Source organism: Melanostigma gelatinosum, assembly GCF_949748355.1.
Source record: "Melanostigma gelatinosum genome assembly, chromosome: 8".
Taxonomy (NCBI): Eukaryota; Metazoa; Chordata; class Actinopteri; order Perciformes; family Zoarcidae; genus Melanostigma; species Melanostigma gelatinosum.
Window position 1 is genome coordinate 17,454,105 of NC_136641.1, and position 27,276 is coordinate 17,481,380.

Sequence of the window (27,276 nt, forward strand, 5' to 3'; positions counted from 1 at the left end):
AAGTTCAAATTGATTAAAAAAAGATTGATGTGATCATTTCCAAAACGTTTGTATCAAATGAACAAAACAAGTTTGCTGTTCCCCCTTTCTTTCAGTCTCTATGCTAAGCTAAGCTGTTCTAAAAGGCTACTGGTGGCCACTTCATTCAGTGTAAAGACAAAGTAGTTTCAATCTTCTCATCCAACTCTCACACTTCCCTTACAAAAACAACAAAAAGACAACACTCCCCAATTCATAATCTCTCTCTTTCTACATGCAAGACACATATTGGCAACCACTTCCACATCTCCAGTTGTTTAAAGAGCATTTGATGACTGCGAAGCCTTTAACGGCTTAAAGTTGTTCCAGCATGACATTCTATTCTAATCGAATCTATTCACTCTTTCCGACCACCTTCAGAGGTTGACTTTACCCTCTTACCTTGTCTCCCAGGTAAGTCTTTGGTGCGTGCCAGTGAAGGTCCTGGTAGACATCGGGCACATCGCTGAGGTCGGCCTCAACAAGGTCCTGACCAGGATACACCACGACCGGTACTTCCTGTCGGTCTGCTCCAAGCAACACCCAGCCCTCCATGTTCATCACCTACAGGACATGTTGAGAGATGTTTGTCACTGCAAGAACTAAAGGCAACATTTTAATGTGACCAGTACAAAGGAATATTGATTTTATGAATATGTTGGGATTATTGATGCTACTCAGCTGTGATTCAAGAGATGTTCAACAGCAAAACAAGCGAGCACAATATCAGAATAATCATCAACTATTTTGAAAAGTGATTCATTGTTTCAACCATTTTACAACCAAGCTAAATATTTGCTTGTCACAGCTTCTCCATTGTGAGGATCAGCTGTTCTTCTCACTTTTATCAAATAGAAAACAGCCGTAGCCTTAAAATGGTGCATTACATTTACTTTACAGAGATTTGTGATATTCATGAAGAAACACGAATACCTCGGTGCGTCTCTTGTCAGAGCTGCGGCAGCGGTCGGTGGCTCCGAAGCAGAAGCAGCTGGTGCAGCCCTTAGGGTTGGTTGGGTCCAAGTGGAACGTACCAACTTTGCACTGATCGCATCGGGAACCCTGGGTGTTTTCCTACAGGTGGAGGACGCATAGCAGGTCAGAACACACTGTAAAGTGCAGGAGAACGCGTGTGTGTCTGTGTGTGTGTTAGCGTTGCCCTACCTTGCACAGACACTGTCCTGTGAAGGAGTCACACACTTCCTCTTCAGTTCCTGCCTCGTTGCAGTCACATAGCCTGCAGTTGGGGTAACCATAAAAACCGGGGGCGCAGCGGTCACACATACGGCCAACGACGTTGTCCTTACATCTGGAAAAAACAACATGCAATTGTTTTCATTAATGTCTGAGAATCAAAAGGTGTCAGTTTATTGATCAAATAAATGCATTTAAATCTTGCAAGACATGAAAGGTTTATTGCTCCCCATTATCCATCACGAATAACTGATTACACATAAACATTTTGACTTCAGATAGCCTGACAGCCGACTGCAGGGTACATGCAACTGTGTGTGTTTGAGTTAATGCAAGGTGCCGAGATCTTAATTGATGAGAACCTTTAGGCAGAGAAATACTGCTGTAGTTGTGAACATAAAAGATGCTGACTGACGCGCGGCATATGGAGCCCATCATCATGTTGTAAAGATTGGAGGAGGAATAACAGGAGGCCGGCAGACAGATAAGGACGAGGACAGACAGCTGCTGTGTTGTTGGCAGTCCTCAGAGGGCTACGTTTTTAAAAGCTACAGCTTCCACAGACAAGAGACAGTCTTGAACAGACAAGAGTTGGCAAGCACAGCTGGCCAAAGACACAGCAATCAACCCAGTGAGAGAGTCAGAGCCAAGATCCTGTCAGGAGACAAAACGGGCGAGAAATAACTGCCTTTTCAGGTATTTCCAAACGGAGGCCTGACATTTGAGAGTTGAACTTGCTGAACCGCCATATATATATATATATATATATATATATATATATATCACATCACACAACACAGTGGTGACAGGGTGGAGAGCAGATGATGATTCATGGCTTCTGAAAAAAATAAAAACTGAGAGGAAATAAGAAGAAACGGAATTCATTGTTTTTGTTGTTTGTGAATTTTTAGAGTGGGAAGGTTGGTCTGCCTCTGATTACGGCCCCAGAGCCAGAAACGATGATCACATCAATCATCATTTCCTGTGTCTCGTCTTGTCGTACCTGCACTGTCCGCTGAAGGTGTCGCAGTTCACATCGGGGGAGACGATGCCCGGCCGAGAGCAGTTACAGACCTCACACCCAACCAGTGGGTGGCAGCCAAACGTCTGGGGCTCGCACTGGGTGCACTCTGGGAGCACAGTCCTCGGAGGGCAGATACAGTCGCCGGTCACCGGTTCACACAACCTCGTACCGCAGTTACAAGCTGGAGGGAAGAAGAGAGGGGATACAGATAGTCACAGGGAAGAATAAATCCATCGAAAGAAAAATACCTTTGCTTGCTTAAACATTTCAGAGACAGACAGGAGGGTGGAAAACCATTACAACACATTACAGATGTGAACAATTTTCTTTATTATTGTTTTGAAAAAAAGGTTGAAAAGTTATGAATTTCTTTGCAACAGTTCGTTTTGCTAAATTTATTTAGTTTTAATCAAGTTTTGGAATAAATTTCTGTCTGAATATCTCGTGACAGAAGTTCAACAACAGAGAGTACAAAAGTAAAAAAAAGAAAGTGAGAGCATTAATGTGAGAGCATTTGGGTGAGGTGTGACATCATCTGGCAGCCACATTGGAAATCCACATTCATGCAGTTGATACGATCACACTTTTAGATTTAGACACTGTAGAAGCAGCCATGGTCGACTAATGTTTACCATCTGTTTTGTTGAACCTTGTGTTGTATAATTTAAACAGAATTTATAATCAGTGTGACTACAGCTAATTATTTGACAGTCAGGCAGTCAGTCAGACACTCACGTCTGCAGTTGGGGAATCCCCAGTAGCCCGTGGCGCACATGGAGCAGTCCCGGCCGATCACGTCGGGCCGACAGCGGCACTGGCCGCCGAACTGCTCGCAGGTGTCGCTCTCGGCTCCGACCTCGTGGCAGGCGCAGGGCATCGCCCCGTTGTTGAAGAAGGCCGACAGAGACACCGCCGAGCCGAGGCAGAACTGAGAGGCGGTGGAAGGGCTGGAGGGAGGACGAGAAGAGAGGAAGAGTCACTCACATACTGTAGGAACACGCTGAGGTGGAAGATTTTCACTTTCACATCTTTGACAACAAGTAAATGAAAGCAGCACTGTTGAATGATGACAATAAGGACTCAATTAAAATATCTAGCGCTTATTTAGCGAAACAAGTAGTCTGAATTTCTGTGCTTAAGAAAATGTAATATAAAAAACATTCATCATTGTTCAGCTCTTCTGCAAGCTGCTTGGAGACTGACTTGATGTAAAAGCTGTTTTGTCCACAGTTGCTGATGAAGTCGTATGATTTATCCAGAGGCTCCTCATTCAGGTAGCTGGAGCTGTAGCTGGTCTCAGGCACGACCAACACGTAATCCTGTAATGACACAGCACATGGCGGGGCAAGGTATAGCGAGGAAGAGGCTTCTTAATTTGTTGCATGATGATAAAAGGGAGAGACATAAAAGCGGGGCAGTGGCACTAACCAGCCACAGCGTCTTGCCAGCAGGTATCTGCACAGTGAGGAAGACCTCGTGGTCCGTCACATCCAGAATGATCTGATTCTCAGAAACCAGGACGTTGCGGCAGCCGTAAGCGTGGGGACAGAAGGAGGCGTTGGCGTGGCCTGAAGAAAACACATGAGAACTGGGTCGATCGATTTTATTTTGTACAGTTTGTACAGCTGTCAGTACTGTACATGCTCTTACCTTGCCAGATTCGTCCACCATTAATGTACACCTGCACAGGGTAGTTGGGGTGGAGAGGCTGGTGATAGTGGAGAATGAAGACGTAACGTCCCAGGGCATGGACACGGGTGGAGTACACCGCTGCATTCTGGGTAAGGGGATGACAGAGAAAGAGATGGAAAACAGACAGACTTTTAGATTTTTTTTCTTCTGAATCACAGTCGACAAACTTACTGTATTGCCTTTTTATCACTGAAGTGTTTTGGTTACGTGTCATCCCTTAAAATTAAATCTGTTCCTCATTCCTGGAACTGAAGCTCAGCGGGGACTTATTCCTCTTGAATTTGAGTATCATTCCAGACTGTAGTTGTCCACAGTCATGAGGACCACAAGCATCCGTTTCATTATACCCATACACCTCTGCATGTTGGGGTCATTTCCTACTGTTGGTTTGAATTGAGTTTGAAAGGCATGATAGTACTTTTAGAAGAGGACAGAGAGTTTTACGAAGAGCTTTCTTAGTCCAGCCGGTCCAGGTGATCCTAATTCAAAAAACGTGATATACTCTAGTATATAATATACTATACTGGATGGTTTCATATGAGAAAGTATCATCATCTACCTGTATCTATCCTGTAATAGTCTCATCTATATAGGAACTTGTGACTTATAAAAAATGAACATTTATGTTTGCATTAAAGTAGAAACTTAAAGAAATAATAATAGTTACATAAAATATATCAAAATAACTACTTTCCAACAACTCTATGAACCAAACAGAGGCAGGAAAATATCTGTATCTCAAGCAAACAACTCCAAACACAACGAATGTGAACATGATCCCTACAAAAGACTGACATTTAAAAGTCTAACATCTTCAATAAATGCATCAGCGTGTGTACCTGCAGTGAATCCAGCCTCATGTGGTCGCCATTATCTGCTGCGTGGGGAGGTCTGTCTCCTCCCGTCCAGGCCAACTCGTCACTCTGGTGGAAGGGCAGAGGAGGAGCTGCTGCAGGGGAGGCCAGGATGGGCTCCTGCATGGAGGAGCTCTGGCCCTCCTTCAGGACCAGCGAGTCTGACGGGGTCTGGAAGCGTGAGGGGACGCAGGAGGAACTACAGAAACAGAGGGAAGTAGTAGGAGCTAAGTATGTGCATATTTATAAAAGAGTCACGGTACAGTTAATGTATGTTACTTTACCTGTCAGGTGAGAACTGTCCGTGAGTGCTGATGCAGTGGACTTTAGGTGTGACATACTCCATGGTAAATTGGTCTTTAGGCACCAGGTACACTTTGTGCTGAAGACAGTGAAGAAACACACAGGTTGTTCATGGAAATATTCACAAGATGGTCAATCAAGAGAAAAATAATCAATGTTTGATAAAGTAATTTGTCACTTATTATTTATTTATAATATTCAAAACATGCAAATTTAAGAGATCATTCTCTTGGAAATCTCTTTTAAATGCGCTAAACCATTTAAGGACAGAGAAACCTTCCATGTTTACAACATATCTCCAGCATGCTCATGTCACGCTGATCTCCGGGTCTATCATGTGACGTGGGTGGTGCTCTCACCAGGAAGAAGCTGGCACGGTCGGAGATGAGCTGGATCTCTGCATCAGAGGGGAGAGAAAAGACGGCCGCTCTGTTTTGTCCATCGATGGCCACGACTCGACACAGGAAGCTACTCAAACACACACACACACACACACACACAGAGTGATTAAGAGCTGTTGACAGACTTCAGAAAGAACAGACGGTAACAGTAAACTGTGAACCAGCTGAGTCCACACATTATGGTAAAAACACACAAACTTTTCACTGCAGCCAGAATAAATAGGCTGCGGTCCGAACACCGAGTCGTTCGCTGCCATATGTTCTGCACAGGGTACTCAGCCATGTTTAGTAAGGTTACAAACCTGAGGGAGAAAACATGCTCAGGTCAAAGGTAACAGTGAACTGCGTAGGGAAGAACTCAACAACGGCTCTTCACTTTGCCAGAAATTGACAAGCAAGACTACCCGTCAGTCATCGCGCCGTGCTGGAGCGTTCGCACAGGCCTATGCAAACCAAACAAATTCATACGAAACGTAAATATTAGCTGTCAATGCTAATGTTAGCTTCTGTAGTTAGAAACTAACCTAACCAACAGTTGAGGACAGCACTCATGCTGCAGTCGGCCTTGTGCTCTGGAGACATCGCTGTTCGTGGAGTTTGGCGAAGTTTAACAACAATGTTATTGATTTCCAATCCAAATATTATTGTTATTATTATGAACTTATTCAGGGAGGGAGGAGACCACCAAATATATTTATTTTCTTTATAAATATAATATTTGATTTCATTAGTGTTCATCAGCAGCTGCAACAGGTATTGGAGGGGTTTATGTAACCGGCATTCCCTGAACAGGGAGTAGGGAGTAGTGTTTATGGTCACTGTGGAACGGAAAGTAGTTTAAATTACACACTGCAGCGCCTTAACAGAACCGGTGTCGCCATGTTTCTGTCTGTCAAGCTTGTACGAGAGTAACTCAGGGGGGCGGGACTTAGGAAGGGCCTATGATTATTATCTGTAAATCATACAAACCCTGCAGGTCCACCTTCATTCTGGTCAGAGGTGTGGAAATAAGTGTTTTCTCCAAAGAGCAGTGGTGTGGAGCTACGCATCAATTCACTCATTCATCTTTAAAAATAGGATGCTAAATGTGACTACAGATCGACATCTTTTAGTTCCGTCCGCTCCAGATTTCTGCACTTAGGAAATAAAGTTAAAAGCACCGAACCTGAGAAAAGATCTTCTTCGTACCTGTATTTGCAGTGGTGCAGGGTTAAGCGGTGCTCGTGTGTTCGTGCTCCCGGCATGTTTACAGCGACAGACAGAGTTTGTGGCAGTTCTTCCTCGCTGGAATATTCCACGACCAGAACGTAATCGCCCGGAGACGGCAGACGCCCTCGCAGCTGGACGCTGATCTGAAGCGTGAATTCGATTTATATTTAAAAACACAGTTATTAAAGCCCTGTCTGGCCTCTGAGTCTTTGTGTTTCTATAAACCAACACACATACTGCACAAACACTTCTCTTACATCGTAGCCACTGCAGACGGCCATGTCAGGGTGGCGTGGGGTGACCTTCTCAGTTGGGCAGGGGCGCGGCAGGTGGTTGTCGTTGCGACAGCTGGCATCGTTGCCGGAGATTGAGGGGAAGGAGTCTAGAGACAGATATCTGTACTGCAGACAGCTACATGGACAAAGAGATGCAACAGTCACTTAAAATGTGATTGTTTCAGTTCGTTTATTGTATTTTTAAGTCCATCTTTGAGGAAATGGTTCTCTGAAGGAAATGTATCAGACCTCTAAAGCTCACTAACACATTATATTGTTTTTGCATAATCTGTACAAGTGTATAAACTATTTCTTAACAGGAGTTATGTGATGGATTATGTCTTGGAATTCAGAAAGTCACTGTGCCCCGCTAAGAAATGGTCCCACACATAACTCCCCATAAAACCACAACCTGTTTTTACACTCCCACAGAGCCAGGCTAGCTGTGTTGGTCTGCTATCATTTAGCTATATTTCGTGAAAAATTAATGTGCATATTTACCTCTGGCTGGCTTCGGGCACAGAGCTGTAGGAGCAGGGCTCAGAAACTTTGATCTGCAGGATGGGAGCTTCATAGTAGGCACTGGGCAGAAGGACCAGGTAATCCTGAAGGCGAGACAGACGATGAATACAGTGTTACTTGGTGAACAATGAATTCAATCACTTTGTCAACTTGTGCTGACATTTGGTGGATTAAATATGAGTATTCTGGTCATTATCTCGACAAAACATGACAATGCATTTCTCTCTCGGCTTTCTGTGCCAACGGTGGCTTCGCATCACCATTTAGAGGTTTAAGTGTTTGCAGACATGTTTAAAAACAGATGAGTAGTGTGTGTGTGTGTGTGTGTGTGTGTGTGTGTGTGTGTGTGTGTGTGTGTGTGTGTGTGTGTGTGTGTGTGTGTGTGTCTGTCTCACCAGCAGGATTCCCTCAGCCTCTATAACAACAGTCCAGGTTCCCGGGTTCAGGACAAACGGTTCAACAAAGGTGTTCTGGGGAACGTTGACAAAAGTCGGCTCCGCACTGGGAGCAAAGACAATCTGTTTGGACTGCTCTGAACCTGGAAAACACACACACACCAGACATGTATGATATTACAACTAAAATGCAATCAAAAGAGAGAATTAGGTGAATACTGTACATGTATTTGAGGGAAAGACATGAATTAGCAACAATAAAACCGTGTTCCAGAGAAGAAAATACATTTAAATGTAAAAAAAAAAAAATACAAAAATGCAATTGTATTGAAACCAGGAGACAAAAACTATGAATTGTGTTTGATTAATACAACAAGACACTCACACATACATCTCATCCACTGCTGTAAACACTCACACTGGTACTCTCCTGTGATTGGTGTACACCTACCTCTGCGGTTGACCTGATAGGCTGTTATTTTACCGTTGGACGTAGCGCCCTCAGAGTTTACATATCTGAGGATGAAGCGAGTCAGATAGACGTCTGCTTCGCTCACATAAACCTGAAGCTTCACTGCAGTCTACAGGGACGGGTTTGCAAAGGGAGGAAGTGGGAGAAGAGGAAGTGTGGAGGGTAGAAGATATGAATACTTAAGTAATAAATCCCTGAACTCTGCACTGATCTGTGGCCCTGAAGGTGAGAAAAGATGGAGGAGAGGCCGCCACCAACAGCAGCTCAACATCACCAACCAAAACACACATCCCTCCATCATCTGACAGATAGATAGCCGACGGGGGCGAAGCAAGAAAGGAGGAGACGGCAGATTAAGCTGGAATTAAGTTATGTTCCAATCAAAACATATAAATGTCAGAGAAACCTCTGGACTCATTTTTTTTTGCACAATGTAAAATGTTCTTCATGCAAAGGCTACTGCTGTATCAAAGATATTTAGCAGACATTTCTGACTGCTAACTATAAAATGCGTAGAACAAACTGTTCTATTGAAGTTTTAAATTTGTATGTTTAACATTTTCCATATGATGTTGATTCCCAGTTAGAATTCTGACTTGGAATCTAAATTTCAGACATATCTTTGGAACACAGCTGAAATCCAGAGCAAAGCATGGAAATAAATAGATAAGTGGTGCGGAGGTGCCGCTTTCAAATGAGCAATTAGTGCACTGCCTCTGGGATGGAGGGGATGAGAGAAGACAGAAGAAGTAGCTCGGAAGCATTCACCGTCTTTTTTTTCTCACTCACAGTTACCACAGTAGTAGTTCCAGCCGTCGTCTATGACCGACACCCGGCCCCGAACATCCAAACCCCTCCTGTTGGCGTAGCGTAGCACCACGTGGAAGAGGTCTGGCGAGCTGACCGACACCGACACCAACACTTTGGACTGCCGAACGACCAGTGAGCAAGGCAGCAGGCAGAGGGAGAACAGTGGGGGGGAGACGATGAAGAGAAGGAAGAGGTATAGGGAAACATGGGAGGGAAGAGGATGAGGGTAAAGATGGAAGACAAGCAAGGGAAGAAGGAGAAAGAGAGTGGAAGAAAAGGAGAAGGTGGGAAGTAGCAAGAGGAGGGTGGATAAAGGAAGCAGGAGAGGTGAAGCAAAAGGAAAGACAAGGGGGAAGGAGGGGGAGACAGTGCAAGGGAGTACAGAGGGAAGAGGAGGGGGGTGAATTGGAGTGGAGGGCAGGATAGAATGGATGAAAGATGAGGGAAACATTAAATGGAGGTTTGTAGTATTTAAGAGGAAAAAGATGGAGAGAGAAGTGTGATGAGGAGAGAAGAGTAAAGGGGGATGAGAAAAAATACATGAAGGAGGGAGGGATGAATAAAGGAAACACCAACAGAATAAGAGAAGCCAAGTCAAAAGGAAGACTTTAATACCGTCACCACCAAAAGCAAACACTTTAATCACCCAGATCAACAGAATATTTCTCTCTGGATCTCCACTTCTCAGCACAAACACACGAAGAAGCTCAGAAGTAGTTAGCCTCTAAAAATATCTTTCCAGATGATTTACTTTCACTGTCATTCAAAAACTTGCAAAATGACTGAAAAAGATTAACCTTTCAGATCCTTATTGAGACAAGGAACACTGGTTCAACATCGGTCAACTACTTCATCAACAGAGGCATACGGTAAGTAAAAGTTAAATTACATTTAATGTTAAACTCCCAAGTGCTCAGGAGTAGCAAGTGCTGAGAAGTAATTCTACCAATGAGAAATATCGCTTCAAATGTCCACATGACTTTCAGCCATGGAGCTAGCTTTCTGGTTCATGCAGGAGGAGCATAAATGACGGGCCACAGTCACACAAATATGTAATGCATAATAACGATCACGTCATTTGTAAGAAAAGCACGTCGAAATATATTTACTGTAGTATTGGAAAACAAATCAGTGAGATGACAAGAAATACAATGATCTGGAGTAATGGATATCTCAAGACTGTAGTATCAGTACTAACTTACAAGGGCCACTGTGTAGGATTTCAGGGAACTATATGAGCAGAATTGGACTATATTATTCATGACTATGTTTTCATTAGTGTATGTACTGTATGGTAAAGGCCGATGGTAAAGGTCAAATGTGAAGTTCCTACCTGGACGGGGGACATCTGAGCATAACCTCTCCAGCTGAAGTCAGGGAACTCCAGAGGGTTGTAGCCAAATCGCACCGTTCGGCCATCGAGCATGGTTCCCTCCTCAATCTCAAACTTCAGGTGGTGGAGGTCTGGGAAGTAATGATCTGTACGAGGTCTGCAGACACAGTAAGGTGCATTTAGAGGGTAATAGAGCTAATGTAGAAACAAGCAATGGATGAACATTTTTATAAAGTTAGGTCTCCAGACGGTTTTCTCTTTTCTTCCATCATTCCGTAATTTATGTGGTGATATTGGTCTTTTATGACCCACGTATTTCATCAAATAAAGTTGGCAATATGAGGCCAGATATTTCCTGTTCAGAAGCAAGCAACTGCAGTTCATTTCCTGCACTTTCTATTTGTAATTTGATGTCTTGAAATTCTTATTGTATTGTGTTTTATTGTAATTACTTCCTGCATCATGAACAACCCATTACCAGAGAAGGAAGGGTGATAAAGTAACTTCCTTTCTGCATGTTTATTGTCTGGTCAACCCAAACATATAAGGACTGAAGAATCGCTTCTTTTTTTTTCGTGATAGGGCAATTGGAACTATAGGAAATGTAGTCTTCATTTTAAGATTCACTACCAATGTATTTGGCCTGAAATCTTGGTCTGAGTCTCATTGTTAACTGCAAATAAACAAAATACAAGTACATCAAATACTATTTGAAATCCCTCTCAGGTCTGTTGTTTAACTCACAGATCACACTTTGGCCCCTCCACATTGGGCCTGCAGCGACAACGGCCGTTCCTCTCTCCACAAGACTGACCCGATGAACCTCCAATGTCACACTGGCAACCTAAATACACGACACACAAAAATGTAAATGGAAGATGGCCGCACCACAGCACTCAAAGCTTTTGTCTGAATGGGGTAACGACATTTAAAAAGTGTTATTTAACACAGCTGATGAGCACTCACCCTGGCAGCCAAAGTAGCTGTGCTCCTGCAGGTTGTAGTAGCCATCTTTACAGGTGGAGCAGGTTCCACTGCAAGCGTTGGGCTTACAGTGACACTGACCAGTTTCCTGTCAGAGACAAGAAGTAGATTATTACTATTAGAATGATAACAGTAAAACAGTAAAAGGGCAGTATTGATCATTCTGTCGTCTGTTTAACCCTCATGCATCACGAGGAACATCTTTTCCGATTCCACATTTTTTATTTTCCAACCACTTCGGCTGTCACTGCATATGGCACATATTTAGTTAAGGACAATAGAGCAACTTTTTAAAGGGATACACTAGTTAATAAAGGCCAACAATGGAGATAAAATTACCAAAATTGATACACCGACATTCACTCCAAACATGTGTAACATCCCATTATACCAACTAATTCTTGGTTCGTTTTTCACTTACAGAAAAAATGATAACCAAAAATAAACAAGTCATAAAAAGTCATAAAAACCACAACATTTTTTATCTTAATTTCTGTCTTCAAGTTCAAATATGAATGTGCTAAATGCACCATCTCTACAGGAGGAGACTACAGTATAAACATCTAAATACAGGCCAAAGAACTGCAGTTAATATGTGCTCACCTGTGCACACTCTGCAACCCCACTGATGGTACCTGCAATGTTACACTCACAGTCTGCAGGAGAAAGAAGACACTCAGACTTCAGTTCATTTATGAGCTCCATTTACTGCATTCGAACGAGCGAAACATTACGTGAGGTGTGTGTGTGTGTGTTTGTAGCATCTCTTACTGGTGCATCCATCAGGAGTGTCAGGGGAGAGGTTCCAGTACAGAGCTTTACATTTGTCACAAGCCGGGCCCTCCACATGACGACGGCACTCACATTGGCCCTGAGAGGGTTATTGACAGGAAAATAAACTAATATGTGGCCATCTCTGCCAGTAAAAGAAAATAACAAGATCAACTCTTAATCTTGATGATAAAAGAGATCTTGTGCGTAAAAATGACAAACTGTCTCAAAATAATGATTTAGATCACAAATCTTGAGACATTTTCTTATTATTTTTAGATACTAAGTCATTCATTTGAGATATTAAGTCATTAATTCAAGAAATGTTCTCATTATAATGGTCAAGGGGGTCTCCTGGGGCACCCCTGGTAAACTGAAATGGGCTTCCATAATTAGCTCAGCTCTTTCAGTTGGAACTATTTTGTGTCACAGTTCATCTTAAAAATAATTTGTTAAAAAAAATCATAACATGAACAATAAACAAACACATAAAACCTTGAAAACTCACCACCGGTGGCTGCACCACATACTGAACAGAGCCGGCAGGGTGGCAGGTACCAGCTGTAAATGACAAAGAAAAGAAAATATTGATCCAACTGGTTGTCAAAATGCAGTAATGAGAAGTGTACAGCAAGAGTCAAGATGAAATATCTTTAATAGCAGGCACAAGGAGGCAGTTGGTGTGTACAAGATTTAAGAAACACAAGACTGAAGCTCAGTGAGAAGAGGAAGTTAACATTTCGGAGCCTGACACTGAGAAAACCTCATCCTGCCATAGTGATTTAGAGAACGCTAGATAGCCTATATTCCCTTGGTCAAATGCTCAACGTCCAAGTCATGAGTCCGTGCTAAAGTCCAACCCGAGTTCAAAGTCTTTGTGGAGTCTAAAGTCATCAAATTTGTGACTTGTGTCTGACTTGAGTTCATGTGACTCAAGTCCACACCTCTGGTAAATGGTGTCACTGTAAAGCTGAAGCTAGCAGTGGAGGTAACCACTTGAGATAATGTGTGAACACACCCACAAGGCAGAATGAACAGGAGGTTTTCCTCATTCTGCAGACTTTGTGTGTGAATGTAGCATTGCTCGTGCTTCCAAGACAGCAGTGCTGCCCTCTAAAAATGCTTGTGATCTTACTCATGTTCTCTCTAAGTGTGTGTGTGTGTGTGATTAGCTGTAGGTCACATTAACTGCAGCTGTCACACCTCACCTCCATTATATTAGGCAGTCAAGAGAATTTGCCCGTGTTTAACCTGCGTGTGTGCGTGTTGTTTTCACCTCTGCAGTTGGGGAATCCGTAGGCGCCGCGTGCACAGCTGTCACACCTCAGCCCCACCACGTCGGGCGGACACACACACTGTCCCGTCACCTGGTCACAGCTGGTGTAGCGGGAGCCCTCTGCAGAACACTGGCAGGCTGGAACAAACACATGATCAACGCCAGTTATTCACCAGTCTCATCAATTGATTGGTGTTGATGTCTTTAGCCAGTAAGCATCATGTACCAGCCTCACAAGAAGTCAAGTGAGATTTCCAAACGACACAAAGTGTATGACTTTGTTCACCGAACAGAAACCAGTCAGGAGTTTAAGGCGTCAATATGAAGTTCGACGACTTACGTGTGCAGCTTGGGTAAGCGTAGTAACCGGGAGCGCACTGGTCACATGACGTTCCGCTGTAATTGGGCTGGCAGTGGCAGTGACCCGACGCAGTGCAGCTGGAGTCCAATGAGGTGCGAGGATCACAGGTGCACACTGAGAAAACAAGAGGTGAGACATAACAAACAGGAAGGCAATCCAGGCACGACAAAATAAAAGACAAACGAGGAGGGAAATATTAAAAGTCTTTGTTATTATTATCATTAAAAGAGCAAACATGTTTGACCACTGTCGGTCATCAAGGCGTTTAATAAACAAACAAAACGTAGTTTATAGACATCACAAATGTAAGACAGGTACCAACAGCTTTTTTTACATAGGCTGAAAGAAAAGCTGAGAGGACGGTACAAAGAAAAGAACAAAATATGAGTCTCCTCATTGAGACCTGGATACTTAAGTCTGAGTATATCTGAGAGTAACTGAATGTGCTGGGGAAATATTATGTTTCTCTTTCGTTTAATTTGTTCTGCCAAGTTTAGGCTTTGAATAAAATAATGGAATTGTCTACAGTTAGTTGTTTCTTTTCATACCCAGTCCAGGGATTCAAACTAGCAACTCGGTCCCATATTTCAGAGCAGTATCCTTTCCTTGTAACTGTATTATTACTTTTTGTCGATTTATTCTTTGACACTGAAAAGGTGAAACTTGACTTAATTTCACAAGGCAACATAACACTTCATAAGAAGGTGCGTTAAGTTAAGTGTTTCCATGTGAGTCCATATGTGTTCAGTCCAGCAGGATATCGTATTCTCTCTTTTCATGACAGTACACAGCAGTAACAGGTGCATTTAATCACGTTATTTTCAAATGTCTGTGTGTGTGCACGCGTGTGTGTGTGTGTACCTTGACAGTTGGGGTAGGAGTGGAATCCAGATCTGCACTGTTCACATCGAAGACCCTGAAACTCTGGTTTACACAGACAACGACCAGACGCATCGCAACCTTCGGGCAGAGAGCCGAGTGTACGACAGCCACACACTGGAGAGAGAGACGGGGAGAGTCTTTGTGATTTCGATGGAGCCAGGATTTAGTTGTACACCGAACATAAACGTTGGCCTTTAAAGGCACAAGATTCACACAAAATAATACCTCTCAATCATCACTTATGACCCACTAGAAGTGTGTGGCGGTGTCTGTTGGGGTGTTGGGGAGGCCAAATGCCGAGCAAACAAAGCTCCAGGGTTGGACATGCCACTGTGACTGGTGTATTCCAAATTTTTACCGGCCACTCTACTAATTACCACTGTTTTTTTGGCTGGTGAATGAAGCAAATCTGGCAGCCAGCTGCATATTTTACCAGCATTTTGCTGCTGGCTGATGCTAATTTCCAACCCTGCAAAGCTCATTCCAAAAGGAGAGTGAATCTGGTGTACTACATCCTACTCATTGTGCCTTTAAAAAATAAAAGACAGTAAATGTATACATCGTCACAGAAGACTCACGTTGGCAGAGCGGGTAGTTGAAGTAGCCCGGTGCACACTGGTCACACTCATAGCCTTGGAAACCACTCCGGCACACACTGTGACCGGTCACAAAGTCACATGACCCGTCCAGACAGCCGGGACCTGAACACTGACAGGCTGCAGACACACACACACACACACACACACACAAGTTAGATCATTTAAACAGCAGCAACACAGACTGATAAATAACATGATTTTATTAAATTCTAGTGAGAGATGAATGTGTGTGTGTGTTTTATCATCTTAATTGACTGAAGGAAAGCTGTAAAACTATTCACTGTGATTAACACAGCTTAGAAGCAAGCTGTTTATTCAGGAGTGTGTGAGTGTGTGTGTGTGTGTGTGTGTGTGTGTGTGTGTGTGTGTGTGTGTGTGTGTGTGTGTGTGTGTGTGTGTGTGTGTGTGTGTGTGTGTGTGTGAGGCTACTCCTGGGTGGTAAACTAACAGAATAAGTAAACGAGCCTATAAATAAAGCTTTCGGAATTCCTACCTCTGTCTGTGCATTTGTATCTTTGTCTGTGTGAGCAGAACAAATGGGACCCAACCCATTAAACTCAACTGTCAAAGTTTTGCAATCAAAAACCTCTGCAGCCTGGGGATTTGAACACACTCCTCAATTAAAGCTTAGTCATTGTATTTGATGGCTTTGAAAAGAGGAGGGATCATCATCTGAAGCTTCATCCTTTATTTGTGCACAATTATGTGTGTGGACACACGCATGTGGACACAGCTGAGCTCAGATTCGGGGCGTCCGATCACAAAAGTCGCATTAAAAAGACACGTGTAGCCACGGCCCAGGATATTTTGCAGTGTTTTCTGATGTTTTTACAGACCAAAGGATCATTTATTAATGAAATAAATATTGGGCAGATTAATCAGTAATGCAAATAATAGATAGTGGCAGCCCTAATATATTTGTCTATCCATGTAAGCATCCCTCACCCTGACAGTTGAGTCCATGGAAACCTGGAGCACAGGTGTCGCAGTGGTCACCAGTGAAACCTGGTTTACAGACGCAGGTCCGGGTTCGGGGGTCCAGCCTGCAGGAGTTATCCACAGTACCGGCAGCACTGCACTCACAGTCTGCAGACAGACGACATAAACATGTTTTTTGGCAGTAATGTTTGTTGTCAATAAAGTTATTTAACTTTTGATAGGGAGAACAGGTGATTTAAAAAAAACAAAAAACTATGTGAAAGAGATTTCGTCAAAGTTATCTATATATTGAGAATGCATCCCAAGTTATTTAATCTCAAGCAAAACTCCCCAGCCACAGTAGGCGGTACACTAACATGTATCTATGAGGTTGGACTGAACAGTGTTTTGTTTTGTCCATCTTATCACATTCTACTGAAATTCCATTCACGCCACACTGATTTTCCCAAAACTCCCCCAAACATCTGACTTTCACCAAAATCCTCCACAGCTGAACAGATGAAGAGGAACATGGTAAACACAGAAACAGTATGGGAGTATGAAGGTCAGTCACTAGCATGTGAATTTATTGATAACTTATATTATTAGCTGACCTTTCTTTGCACATTTCTCTCTGTACTGAAACCATTCCCTCTGCTATATTTGCTGACAACAATTGTTCTTAAATACTTTGTAATGGTTTAGATAAGAGAGTCAAAAGCTTTATAGTCAAATAGGAACGAAACGCAACAACAAGACAACACACAAATATATGTCAAATAAAAAGAAATAACGGACACAGCAGCAAAAAATAAAACATCTTACTGATGATCTCTCCTGCAGGTTTGGCCTCGCCGTTGTTGTTGGATGGATAGATGGGGATGGCTGATGGACACAGAGAGAGAAAGAGAGAGATTAGAAGCCAGAGGGTTTTAGGTATGGTGGATATGGATGTGTTGTCCAGTCCCTTTGGAGAATCAAATCCCAAAGCCCAGACAGTTTTCATGAGCTGTTTTTGTCTGGGACTCACGGTAACAGTCTGGGAAGTTCATGAAACCGCCGGCACAGGAGTCACAGTTCTCTCCGGTGTAGTTTGGTTTGCAGAAACAGCGACCGGTCAGATCCTCACAGGTACCATCTGTAAACTCTGACTGACAGTCACAGCCTGCAGAGACAAAGCGGGAGGAAGAGGAAGAAGGAGGAAGAGGAGGGGGAGACATACAGGTGCAAAAAGATGGCAATAAGACAAATACGATATAAATGATGGATATATCATATTTGCATTTGAATGTTTTATGTCCAGTTGATCATGACAGACAGCCGTCACTCACGTGAGCAGGCCAATGGGGAGTCGATGGCGTGGTCAGGTGACCTGTAGCACGTGGGGATGCAGCGCTCACAGTTGGCTCCAGTGGTGTGATGCTGAAAAGGACGAGTTTCCGTTGTAATCAGTTATCAGTCAGTTATTGAGTTACTGTAATCCGTAACTCAATAATGCAAACACAATTATTTTGAGTGTTCATCATACAATGTTTATACATTGTAGGCCTAACTGTAACCAATGTTTATACTGTATATTCAGTACATTTTCAAGTATTCCTTGACTTTGCATTCTCAAAACACATTATTACTTCAGTAAAACGGTACAGTCGGGCCATTGTAGGTACAAAAACAAAAAAAGAAAAATTACAGCACTCAGAGTTTAAAATCATACAATTACGAGAAAAAAAACCTTTTTACCAAACTTTAAAGATACCACAAGGGGAACAGACAAGAAGGCAATAACAGCCTGGGAATACTACTACGACTGGGAATAGTAGAAGACCATTACCTGACAGTTGAGGCAGACTCCTCCTCCTCGGTTGTGTCCGTGGGTGTCCATGCTGCCTCTCTTCTGATCAACATCAGGGTCGTAGTAACAGTCAAACGAGTGACGGTGACAGTTACACGCTGAAACACCGAAGATATCACACATAAAATACAGCTGGAAAGCAGGTAATGGACAGCGACATTTTAACAGTAAACCAACTGGGACATATCGGTAATGTTTTTACCTGCAGTGTTATTTTAACAAAATAAAACAGACAAACAAATAAACTAATAATAATACAAACACTAAATGAAACAAACTAAGTTAGTTTAAAAGTTGTAAATCACAGCTGAGCATTTTTTACATGCATTTGTTTTTTATTAAATGAAAAAATAATCTATTTTACATAATTATTTGCAAACCCTATGTTGCTGTTTACCATGTTTTCATGAAGAATGAAGTGCTTTAAAGATATTAAATGATTAACTCCATCTACAATATAATTATTCGACAAAACATGGGAATTATAGTCAATTCTATATGACACCATTAACTTTGAGCTCATAGTTCTTTACACAAGCAGGTCAATCAATATAAAACAAGAGATGCACAGATGCTCACAAACACACAGGAAGCATTTGGAAACAACACTAAGTGTTGATCACCTGGAGAGTAAAAACTGCTGCAAAGCCAGAGACATGAAGCCGGGTGAAAGAAAACAGAGAGGAGGACGAGAGGAAACAGGAGAGGGGAAGAGAGCACGCAGTCAGTTAACACGTAGTTACTAACAAGTGCAGTAGTGTAGATATCTGTTTAATGTATGGACAGAGAACCCTGGTATCATTTCTCAGCTCTTCAGAAGAGCAACTAAATGATTCATCACTTTCTCAGCGAGAGGTTGATCTGAAACCACCTTGGACATTATTCTCAGGCTGCTCTGTGAAGTCACTTCAAGTGTAGTAGTTGTTTTGGAAGCTGTTTCCTCTGGCAGCTGGATGGGAGATTATTATACACTCTGCTGAGGATCATATTCAGCTGGTGTCCAAACAAATCATAAAAGGAGAGAAATGAGAGAAGCTGTGTAATTAACGCCACACACGCCTAATTATTTCCTGACATTTGATGAAAGTCAGTTTTCTGGTTCTTTGTAGTTTGAAGTAGAGAAATAAGAAGGTTGGGGATATTTTATGAATCATAAAAGAGTTATTTCATGTCAGATTACAGTCAGCGATCAAAGACCGGTGCAATCTCTTTTAGGGAGTCAAGAAAATACCCAAAGTTGAAATGGTTGATTTTAACATCCTGTTTGTTGAAACAGGTTTGCATTTTAACATCTCCATACATGCACGTATGTGTATTACTACATGTTCATGAAGGTACTCTGGACTTGAACGCCTCCACTGAGGAAACTATCCATGGAAACCTGTGCATCCTCTTCGGGGTGGTGGAGGGCTGAACACAGGGCGAAGACACAGGCCAACATCCTATTTTGATGTAAAATATTGGAATTATAATTATTTAGAGATTAATGTAATTTTTGCGCTTTGCATCAGCATCTGGTTTGTTTCTGGTTCAACGAATCTATTTGACTTCAATCTTCCACATAACCCATAAACCCTGTTCTTTAAACCCAGCTCAGAAAGCAGATGTTAAGATGTTGATAGTAATTCAGTAAGGACCAGCTAAACTGAAGAAGAAGTGTGAGAAGAAGAAGAAGAAGAAGCGGAGACCACAAGAAAAAGGACTTGAGTTCGTGCTTGTGTTCTTTCATCATATGAATAAAGAGGAAGCGGAAGTCTAACGGCCCAAACTTGGCCTCGTCATTGTCCATGTAAGAAGATTACATACATTCTTTAACTTAATCTAAGATAAAGAAAGCGAACCGCATGCTTAAGACACACACGCATTGAAATCCTGACCAACGTTTGCTCTTCATACAGAGTCAGTGAAACCCCGATAGAGAGTGTTCTGTTCTTATCTGACCCTCAGCGCCTGAGAGGTGCCGGCTGAATAAACCAGCGGTCCTTATCCTCCAGCTCCGATAGTGGAGAGTGTTTTTCTCAGACCTGAGGCACATTTGACTTTTTTTTCCTTCCTTGAAACCAACCAAAAAATAAATGCAGTGAGTCAGTCAATTGACTCACTGCACTGGAACCAGCAGACCAGAATAACTCAGCTCGTGAACAGAGACACAGTGCTCCACTCTGCTCTCAGCCAGATTATACATTCGATATATCACTCTTTTAAAAACACTGAAACATGATACACAGGCTTTCTGTAATGTTATTATTATTCATGCAGCCAAAATAAAATGGCCACATCACAATAATTCATGCAGCTTTGTGTTCTGGTTGAAAAAAGAGATACTGTATGATATCTTTATTGTCTGATACACATACTTCCAGCTTCCGCATGAACATAATCTGCTCCGCTATAGTCTCACTCTATCGGCAGTATACGCCTCTATCTCCCTCTCTCTGTAGTTTCATATCATGTTGCCCTTTGGTGACCGTTTTGCCAATGTGATACTCTTGTTGTTCCTGTTAAATATAACTGCAGCTTTGATAACAGACGGCTCTCACATGTAAATATAACCGGAGCTTTGATAAATCAAGACTGCAGCAGGACGCGGTCACCGAGCGGTTTTACGGCACGATTGAAGCTTTTAGCGGATGGTCTTCAAATGCTTCAATCAACAATGTTCGGCACTTAAAATGTGTTAAAATATACTGAGCTTGTGAGCCTACAAGCAGAGAGAGTGTTATTTCAACATCCGGATTATTTTTTCTTTTTTATCTAAATTTATTTTCAATTTACAACTTTCCTAGGCGAGTTCAGAAAATTAAAAAACTTGAAGTTTGATCTTGTAGACCGTTTTATTTGTGATGTCATTGAGAACTACACTACCCACAATCCTAACGTGTAACAGCAACGTCTCTGGTTGATGGACCTCGCTGTTACAATGGAAGTGTTTAGCGCATCGGTGAACGACCTGTGGGGGTACAGGCTCGTACGTGCTGCTCCAAGGTCTGCTCCTGGCTTTCAAACTCGACCGACGTGGTGGCTCGGTTTGGAAACTTTATCTTATGTTACAAAAATATCTCACCGAAATGTGTTCCTGAAATTATTTGAGAATTTGAGAACTAAATAAGCAGTGTAGTTGCTGAATCGGTCTTTACTTTTGATCGCCAACGGTTACTTAAAAAGTTATTTGTGAGGTTCCAGAGGCGGCGAGTCACCATTCTCTATGGTTTATGGGATAAGTAGTTCCTTCCCTCTTAAAATAATGATGTATTGTACACAGTCCCATTTTTTGCTCTAAATCAAATGTATGGTCATGATTCATCTCGTAGATGGTTGGCTTTCTTCCAAGCTTAAAACCTTTTATATTAGATTTTTCAAACCTTCAGTGGATTAAATTAATGACAAATTCAGTTCCGAACCGGGGCCGTTCAAAAAGTGGGTGATCACTGTTGAGCTCTCTTAGGAGCCATGAATAAATGCTTCCAATTGTTGTCATTTAACATAATGAATGCAAATGCTGCTTTTATATATTGGTACTGTGAGAACTTTTCACCCCACCATCAATGATGATTATATCCACTCTAAATGAAACGGGATCTCCCAGCACACATATGGCAGGAAATAAGTATTCAAAATATGTTGATTATATTCATGTTCATATTCAACCAGAAGTCCTGAAGGATTAGAGACACAGTTCAGACGTGTGAAAATTATCAAGAAAGTTAACAGCAGCATTGCAGGACATGCGGCTGTTTAGCTTCATTCAATTAAGGCCAACTCGTTCTGTTGAAACAACACATGAAAGAAAACATTCCTCTGCAGGGATCACTAGTTGAACTGTGTGTGTGTGTGTGTGTGTGTGTGTGTGTGTGTGTGTGTGTGTGTGAGAGAGAGAGAGACCAGGATGCGTTCTTCCACAGATGCTTGAGTAAGTGTGTGTGTGTGCGTGTGTGTGTGTGTGTGTGTGAGAGAGAGAGACCAAGGATGCGTTCTTCCACAGATGCTTGAGTAAGTGTGTGTGTGTGTGTGTGTGTGTGTGTGTGTGTGTGTGTGTGTGTGTGTGTGTGTGTGTGTGTGTGTGTGAGAGAGAGAGAGACCAAGGATGCGTTCTTCCACAGATGCTTGAGTAAGTGTGTGTGTGCATCAGTGAACATAGTATCAGGACTCCTACTCACGTTCACACTCGTTGGCCTTGTAGGTCGTGGCTGGTTTCCAAGGTAACTGGTTGTATCCGGGGCAGCAATGGTCACAAGACAGGCCACAGGTGTTGTGCTGACAGTCACACAGTAACCTGTAAACAACAACAACAACAGTATGCGTAAAGAAAACAACAGATATAGTTTAAAATGACTCATTCACTGCATTCTCTCTCTCTCTCTCTCTCTCTCTCACACACACGCACACTTGTACCAATGTGCTAATCTCAGCCCACTTTGCTTTGGGTAAAACATAATGTGAACTTTTCTCAAAAGTTCACATTCCTCTACCTCTAACCCTGCTACCGTCACTTCAAAGAAAGAGAGAGCGAAAGAGTGTGACAGAGAGTAAATAGAAGAGAGAAAAGTGGAAATAGACCCCTCAACAATGAAAGGGTTAATCTTCCTCCTTCATTGACCAGCGGCTGACTGCTTCACCCCAGTTTTTAAATCGGATTAGTCTGTAAACCTGCGGCCTGCCGAGTGTGGCCAAAACACAGCAGGGAGGGAGGAAGAACCCTCTTCACGCCATTGTCTCATGTCTCTCAGTACTCTTACCCTCAAGGAGAGACAAACACAGAGGCCTGGAGTCACAGGAGGAGGGAAATAAAGCCAAGAATATCCCCACAATTACAAATGTTTGATTTAAACCCTAAAACAACTATTTACTGAAACAACTAACTAAATATGGAACCCATGAGCCAGAATAAACCATTGGCATTGTACGTTCCTGCAAACTGCCGATACGTTGAATCTCGACTTATCTGAACCAAAAATACGTTTCATATCAACATTTCTAGCTACGTGTACATCAACATCATTGTGTTTTAACTGCAAGCGGTGCTTTTGAAACTGCATTCTCAATTACGTTTAGGTTTAGGCAACAGATCTACTTGGTTAGGTTTAGTAAAAGCTCATGGTTGAGGTTGAATTAAGCACGTTACTTTTGTTTTTTACACGCAAAACTCTCCGGGGTGAAAGTCCCGTGTTGGACCCATTTGTCCACCCCGACCTCCATCCCAACGCGGCCTGACGCAGATTTAAAACAAACGTATTTGTGATACATCAAGCAGAATTTTGTCTGCAGTCACTAGTTTAAGTAGTTCTTATGTTGTTGTGTTTTTCAAATGATTGCTGATATCACCATGCATTTAAATTATTCAGTGGTCGAAAATATTAATATCGCATGGTACAATAAAATGAGTTTCCATTGGAAAGTTATTTGAAGTGTTTAAAAAGCCTCTTTGGAGGGCTGCTCTGCTCTGGGAGGTTGTGTTGTTGCACTCTGGTCCGTGCTGATAACGAGTCTGTGTATTGTGTTTCAACAGGCTCATTGTGTTTCCAGCTTTCACCTTCACTATATGATCCATTCATTCAGTCTCTCTCTCACTCACACAATTCAATTCACACGCTCACTCATGCGTGCCTCATCTCTCTGGCTCTCCATCCTTTGCTCCCTGGTGATTCGCTCTCTTCAAGCGTTTTAGGAAATGACTTTCAATGGACGGTTTCCATCGAAATTCTCTACTTCCTGGTTTTGATCGTCAGCTGCGGACCAGCAGCTTCCTGACCGAAGCAAAGTGACCGAAGCAGACTTTGGTCATTACTCAAAGGGCTATAAAGCTGAATTTACCTTTTAAGTTTCCAGTGAAATAGTTATATTTAGAGTTTTAATCCATTTTTGTAAGGGCACATTTTTTTGTGCTCTAAATGTATTAACTTCCAAAATATTTATTTAATACAGTTTAGTCTGTGGTGGATTTTACTTTATGTTAAGCTGGACAGACCATGTCAGATTTTACAAATCTTGTTCGATGTTTTAAATCACCCTTTCTACATGACCAAAATGTGCTGACAATGTACAAGTTTGATGGACTGGTCAAGGCGTGGGTGCTCACAGTGAATGTAAACATGAAACTCCTGAATTGGTTTTGTCCGCTGATAATTCCAAAAAAGTTTCATACCAAGAAAGGAAACACTATTTTGGGGAATTCTTCTGTAACATGAAGGAAAAAAAGTAATTTGGGCTCGTGGGTGGCTGGAAGATGTGGTCGGCTGTCTGTTCTGCAGAAATTTAAATCTGATGTTGTTTTATTGTGAATTAAACTCTTTTTACTTCGCTTACCTTTATCTTTTCTAATCAGTGCTTCTACTCACGTTTTTTATCCATCATAATCACATCAGCACTGCAGCTATAGGTTGAATTTTTAAACACAGACCTCCAGTCAGCAGACCTTCTGTCGTCTTCAACACACCTGCTATAACGTTAAACAAAGTCCAGCATTGATGTAAGTCTTCAGATCGGCATTCCTTCGCTCTGACACAAAGCAGACAGAGCATCTCCAAAAGCCTGATGAGGATCAGGAGGGATTTATTTGAATTCCTCATGCCGTGTTCCCATCAATCCAAAACCTGTCTTCACGAAACAAGTCAAAAAAAATCACTCTAACAGGAACTGTAAGACTCAAGAGATGAAGAATATTTGGAATTTTTTTCACAGAGTATAAACCACATTGCAACAGGATATAAATCCACATCCCTGACTGTTTGAAATACCAGAATCCCCCTGAATCACAAATATAATACTTTAAATGTCAGTTCGATTGAATTTAGTTTGAACAGTTTGACAGGGCACATGTCTCAGTGATTGCTCTTTCCATTAGGGTCAATTATTCTTTTATGTGTGAAAGACCAGTCACAAATTAAACAATACGTCAGTCTATTATTTGGTAAAAGACTAACAGCTGTATCAAAATGTGCTATGTAAGTGATGCTGGTAAGAGGTCGTCCTGATTTCACATATTTCTGTGAGATCACATTGCACTTATGCCAACCAATAAAAATCACGTGTTGTGATGTCACGCTGAGCTTTGACACCAACAAATTGTCTGCCTTCAAGCAGATTTATTTGCTAGGAAAGTGATCAACTCTCAGCATCAAACTTATATCCCTCCGCAGTTCCTCCCTTTTTATGCTTTGTTATTATCCCGACACCCAAAGGAAAGGTCTGTTTTCTTTTTAACCACACACTATAATCACTACACACACACACACACACACACACACAGGCTGAGACACAATTACACTTAATACACATACACACACACGGCACCAGCTGTGCTAATGATTAACCCAGATGCAGCCTCACCTCTCGGAGCTCTGATCCTGAACTGGAGGTGATGCAGCAAAGTGAAACCAAATGGTGCAGAACAGAACTAGCTATGTGGACATACAATATATACCAAGCAGCCAGCTGGCAACAATATGATCCGACATGATGTCTGCTACACATACAAGTTTTACGTCAAAATTATTCTAACTTTTATATTGGACCGTGAAAACTTATTATGAGCTGACATTATTATTATTATTATTACACACTGAACTTTTGTTGTTTATCCACCTGTATCCAAATTCGTAAAATTATCATAAACTACATCAATTATGTTGTGCACATATTTTTTACTTATGTTTAAACTGTTGTAACCCAATCTCTCTGCAAAGGCCTCCATGAGGCATGACACATTAGCTCTGCTCAGCGTACTTTAAAACCTCTGGTTACATTTTCAGTTGAACATTATTAACATGACATCTACAATATAAACACACAGTCACTGTAAAAACAACACGCAGTACGTCACAAGATCCCCTACCCTTCCAAGCATGCACAGTAAAATACAGCTTCAGTGGATTGTAGTGGTACCCATTTTATTCCCAGCAGGTGAGTATCAATGTGCTTTATTACCTCCTGAATTCCCTCGAATGCGGGAGTGAAGCCAGGGAGTGAATAAAGGGAGTGAAGCCAGGACTCGCTCAGGTTGACTGTACTGTACATCAGCCTGCCGGCACTCTCTGTTAAACTGCCATACATTATCATGGCAGTGTAAACACACTCTGTCGTCTAAATATATACCTCGGCTGCCAGAAAGAGGTTAAAGCTCACAAACTGTATGAAACTACACAACTAGAGCCATTAAAAAAAGCAGTGTATTTTAGACTTGGTTGAATTACACATCATTGTGTTGTGGAAGAGAAAAATGACTTCTTAAGTCTTCTTATGATTAGTTTGAACCTGTAAGTAGTTTGGTGGCATTAACATGAAACAACCAATATTTTTACAAAGCCTGGGATGTTTTAATTAGTCATTTTAGATGACTTAAGTGGTATTGACATGGACATCTGTAAAGAGCATATGAAGAAAGGAGAGCAAGTACTAACATTTTCTACAAAATCAACATTTTTCATAAAGTCCTCCTGCCTTCAGCAGAGAAATATGTTACACGTCTGGGGGAGACGGTCTTCTGCATAAAATCATGTGAAGATGTGTGTGCACGCAAGCAGATACATGAAAGCATACACACGTCTTCTTACAGTAACTATCGGGGTCCCACCAAGATATTACAAACACCCATCAAACACACACAGTCCTCTACCACAAACACCGACGGACACGCTTTCAACAGCTTTAGTTCAACCACACACCTGACAGAGCGACTGAGGCTGAACTCTGCTCTGCTCAGTGTCTAAAAAGACACCAACTCAAACACAGATGTGACTTTTTTGGAGATCGGAAAGTCTCTCCTGAGGGATTCACCCAGACTGTATTTTAACACCAGGCACACAACCCATGTTGGGCTGATGATGTAAATAAATATGTCCTTCTGCTGCTTATTGTGACTGATATGTCACTCTTGTAATTCAAGTTAAGCTTGGGAATTTCTGGAATTTGGCGAGATTTGATGATCAAAAATCATACTTTATAATATTTAACTTATTTGGGGTGACAGTAAACACAATATTTAGTGAATAAACTTATGACTTAACACCTGCTAGTCTTTGCTAGCTAGCTGTGACCATGTGGGATGTAGCTTAAGCATGCTAATTGAGGAGATTTACAGTAGAAAAAAAAAAAACGAAAGCCACCTGTCTCTTTGTATCTATTGTCAAACAAAT

At 42.0% G+C, this 27,276-nt stretch overlaps 1 protein-coding gene across 1 annotated transcript in view; it reads right to left on the bottom strand.

The window, feature by feature from the left end:
• The window catches only part of lama5 (laminin, alpha 5), a gene marked incomplete at its 5' end in the record, with an annotated part of 86,405 nt that overhangs the window by 22,844 nt on the left and 36,285 nt on the right, over positions 1-27,276 (bottom strand). The window contains 32 exons of the mRNA XM_079274463.1: positions 421-582; positions 952-1,092; positions 1,183-1,327; positions 2,216-2,417; positions 2,972-3,183; positions 3,440-3,555; positions 3,665-3,804; positions 3,887-4,013; positions 4,768-4,981; positions 5,067-5,164; positions 5,445-5,553; positions 6,675-6,838; positions 6,953-7,106; positions 7,472-7,575; positions 7,888-8,030; positions 9,149-9,287; positions 10,503-10,659; positions 11,247-11,346; positions 11,469-11,574; positions 12,090-12,142; positions 12,258-12,357; positions 12,766-12,818; positions 13,534-13,671; positions 13,874-14,008; positions 14,756-14,890; positions 15,355-15,492; positions 16,321-16,461; positions 17,119-17,178; positions 17,324-17,458; positions 17,625-17,715; positions 18,125-18,243; positions 22,303-22,418. Coding sequence (XP_079130589.1) covers positions 421-582; positions 952-1,092; positions 1,183-1,327; positions 2,216-2,417; positions 2,972-3,183; positions 3,440-3,555; positions 3,665-3,804; positions 3,887-4,013; positions 4,768-4,981; positions 5,067-5,164; positions 5,445-5,553; positions 6,675-6,838; positions 6,953-7,106; positions 7,472-7,575; positions 7,888-8,030; positions 9,149-9,287; positions 10,503-10,659; positions 11,247-11,346; positions 11,469-11,574; positions 12,090-12,142; positions 12,258-12,357; positions 12,766-12,818; positions 13,534-13,671; positions 13,874-14,008; positions 14,756-14,890; positions 15,355-15,492; positions 16,321-16,461; positions 17,119-17,178; positions 17,324-17,458; positions 17,625-17,715; positions 18,125-18,243; positions 22,303-22,418 — 4,147 coding nt within the window. The remainder of the gene's footprint in view (positions 1-420; positions 583-951; positions 1,093-1,182; positions 1,328-2,215; positions 2,418-2,971; positions 3,184-3,439; positions 3,556-3,664; positions 3,805-3,886; positions 4,014-4,767; positions 4,982-5,066; positions 5,165-5,444; positions 5,554-6,674; positions 6,839-6,952; positions 7,107-7,471; positions 7,576-7,887; positions 8,031-9,148; positions 9,288-10,502; positions 10,660-11,246; positions 11,347-11,468; positions 11,575-12,089; positions 12,143-12,257; positions 12,358-12,765; positions 12,819-13,533; positions 13,672-13,873; positions 14,009-14,755; positions 14,891-15,354; positions 15,493-16,320; positions 16,462-17,118; positions 17,179-17,323; positions 17,459-17,624; positions 17,716-18,124; positions 18,244-22,302; positions 22,419-27,276) is intronic.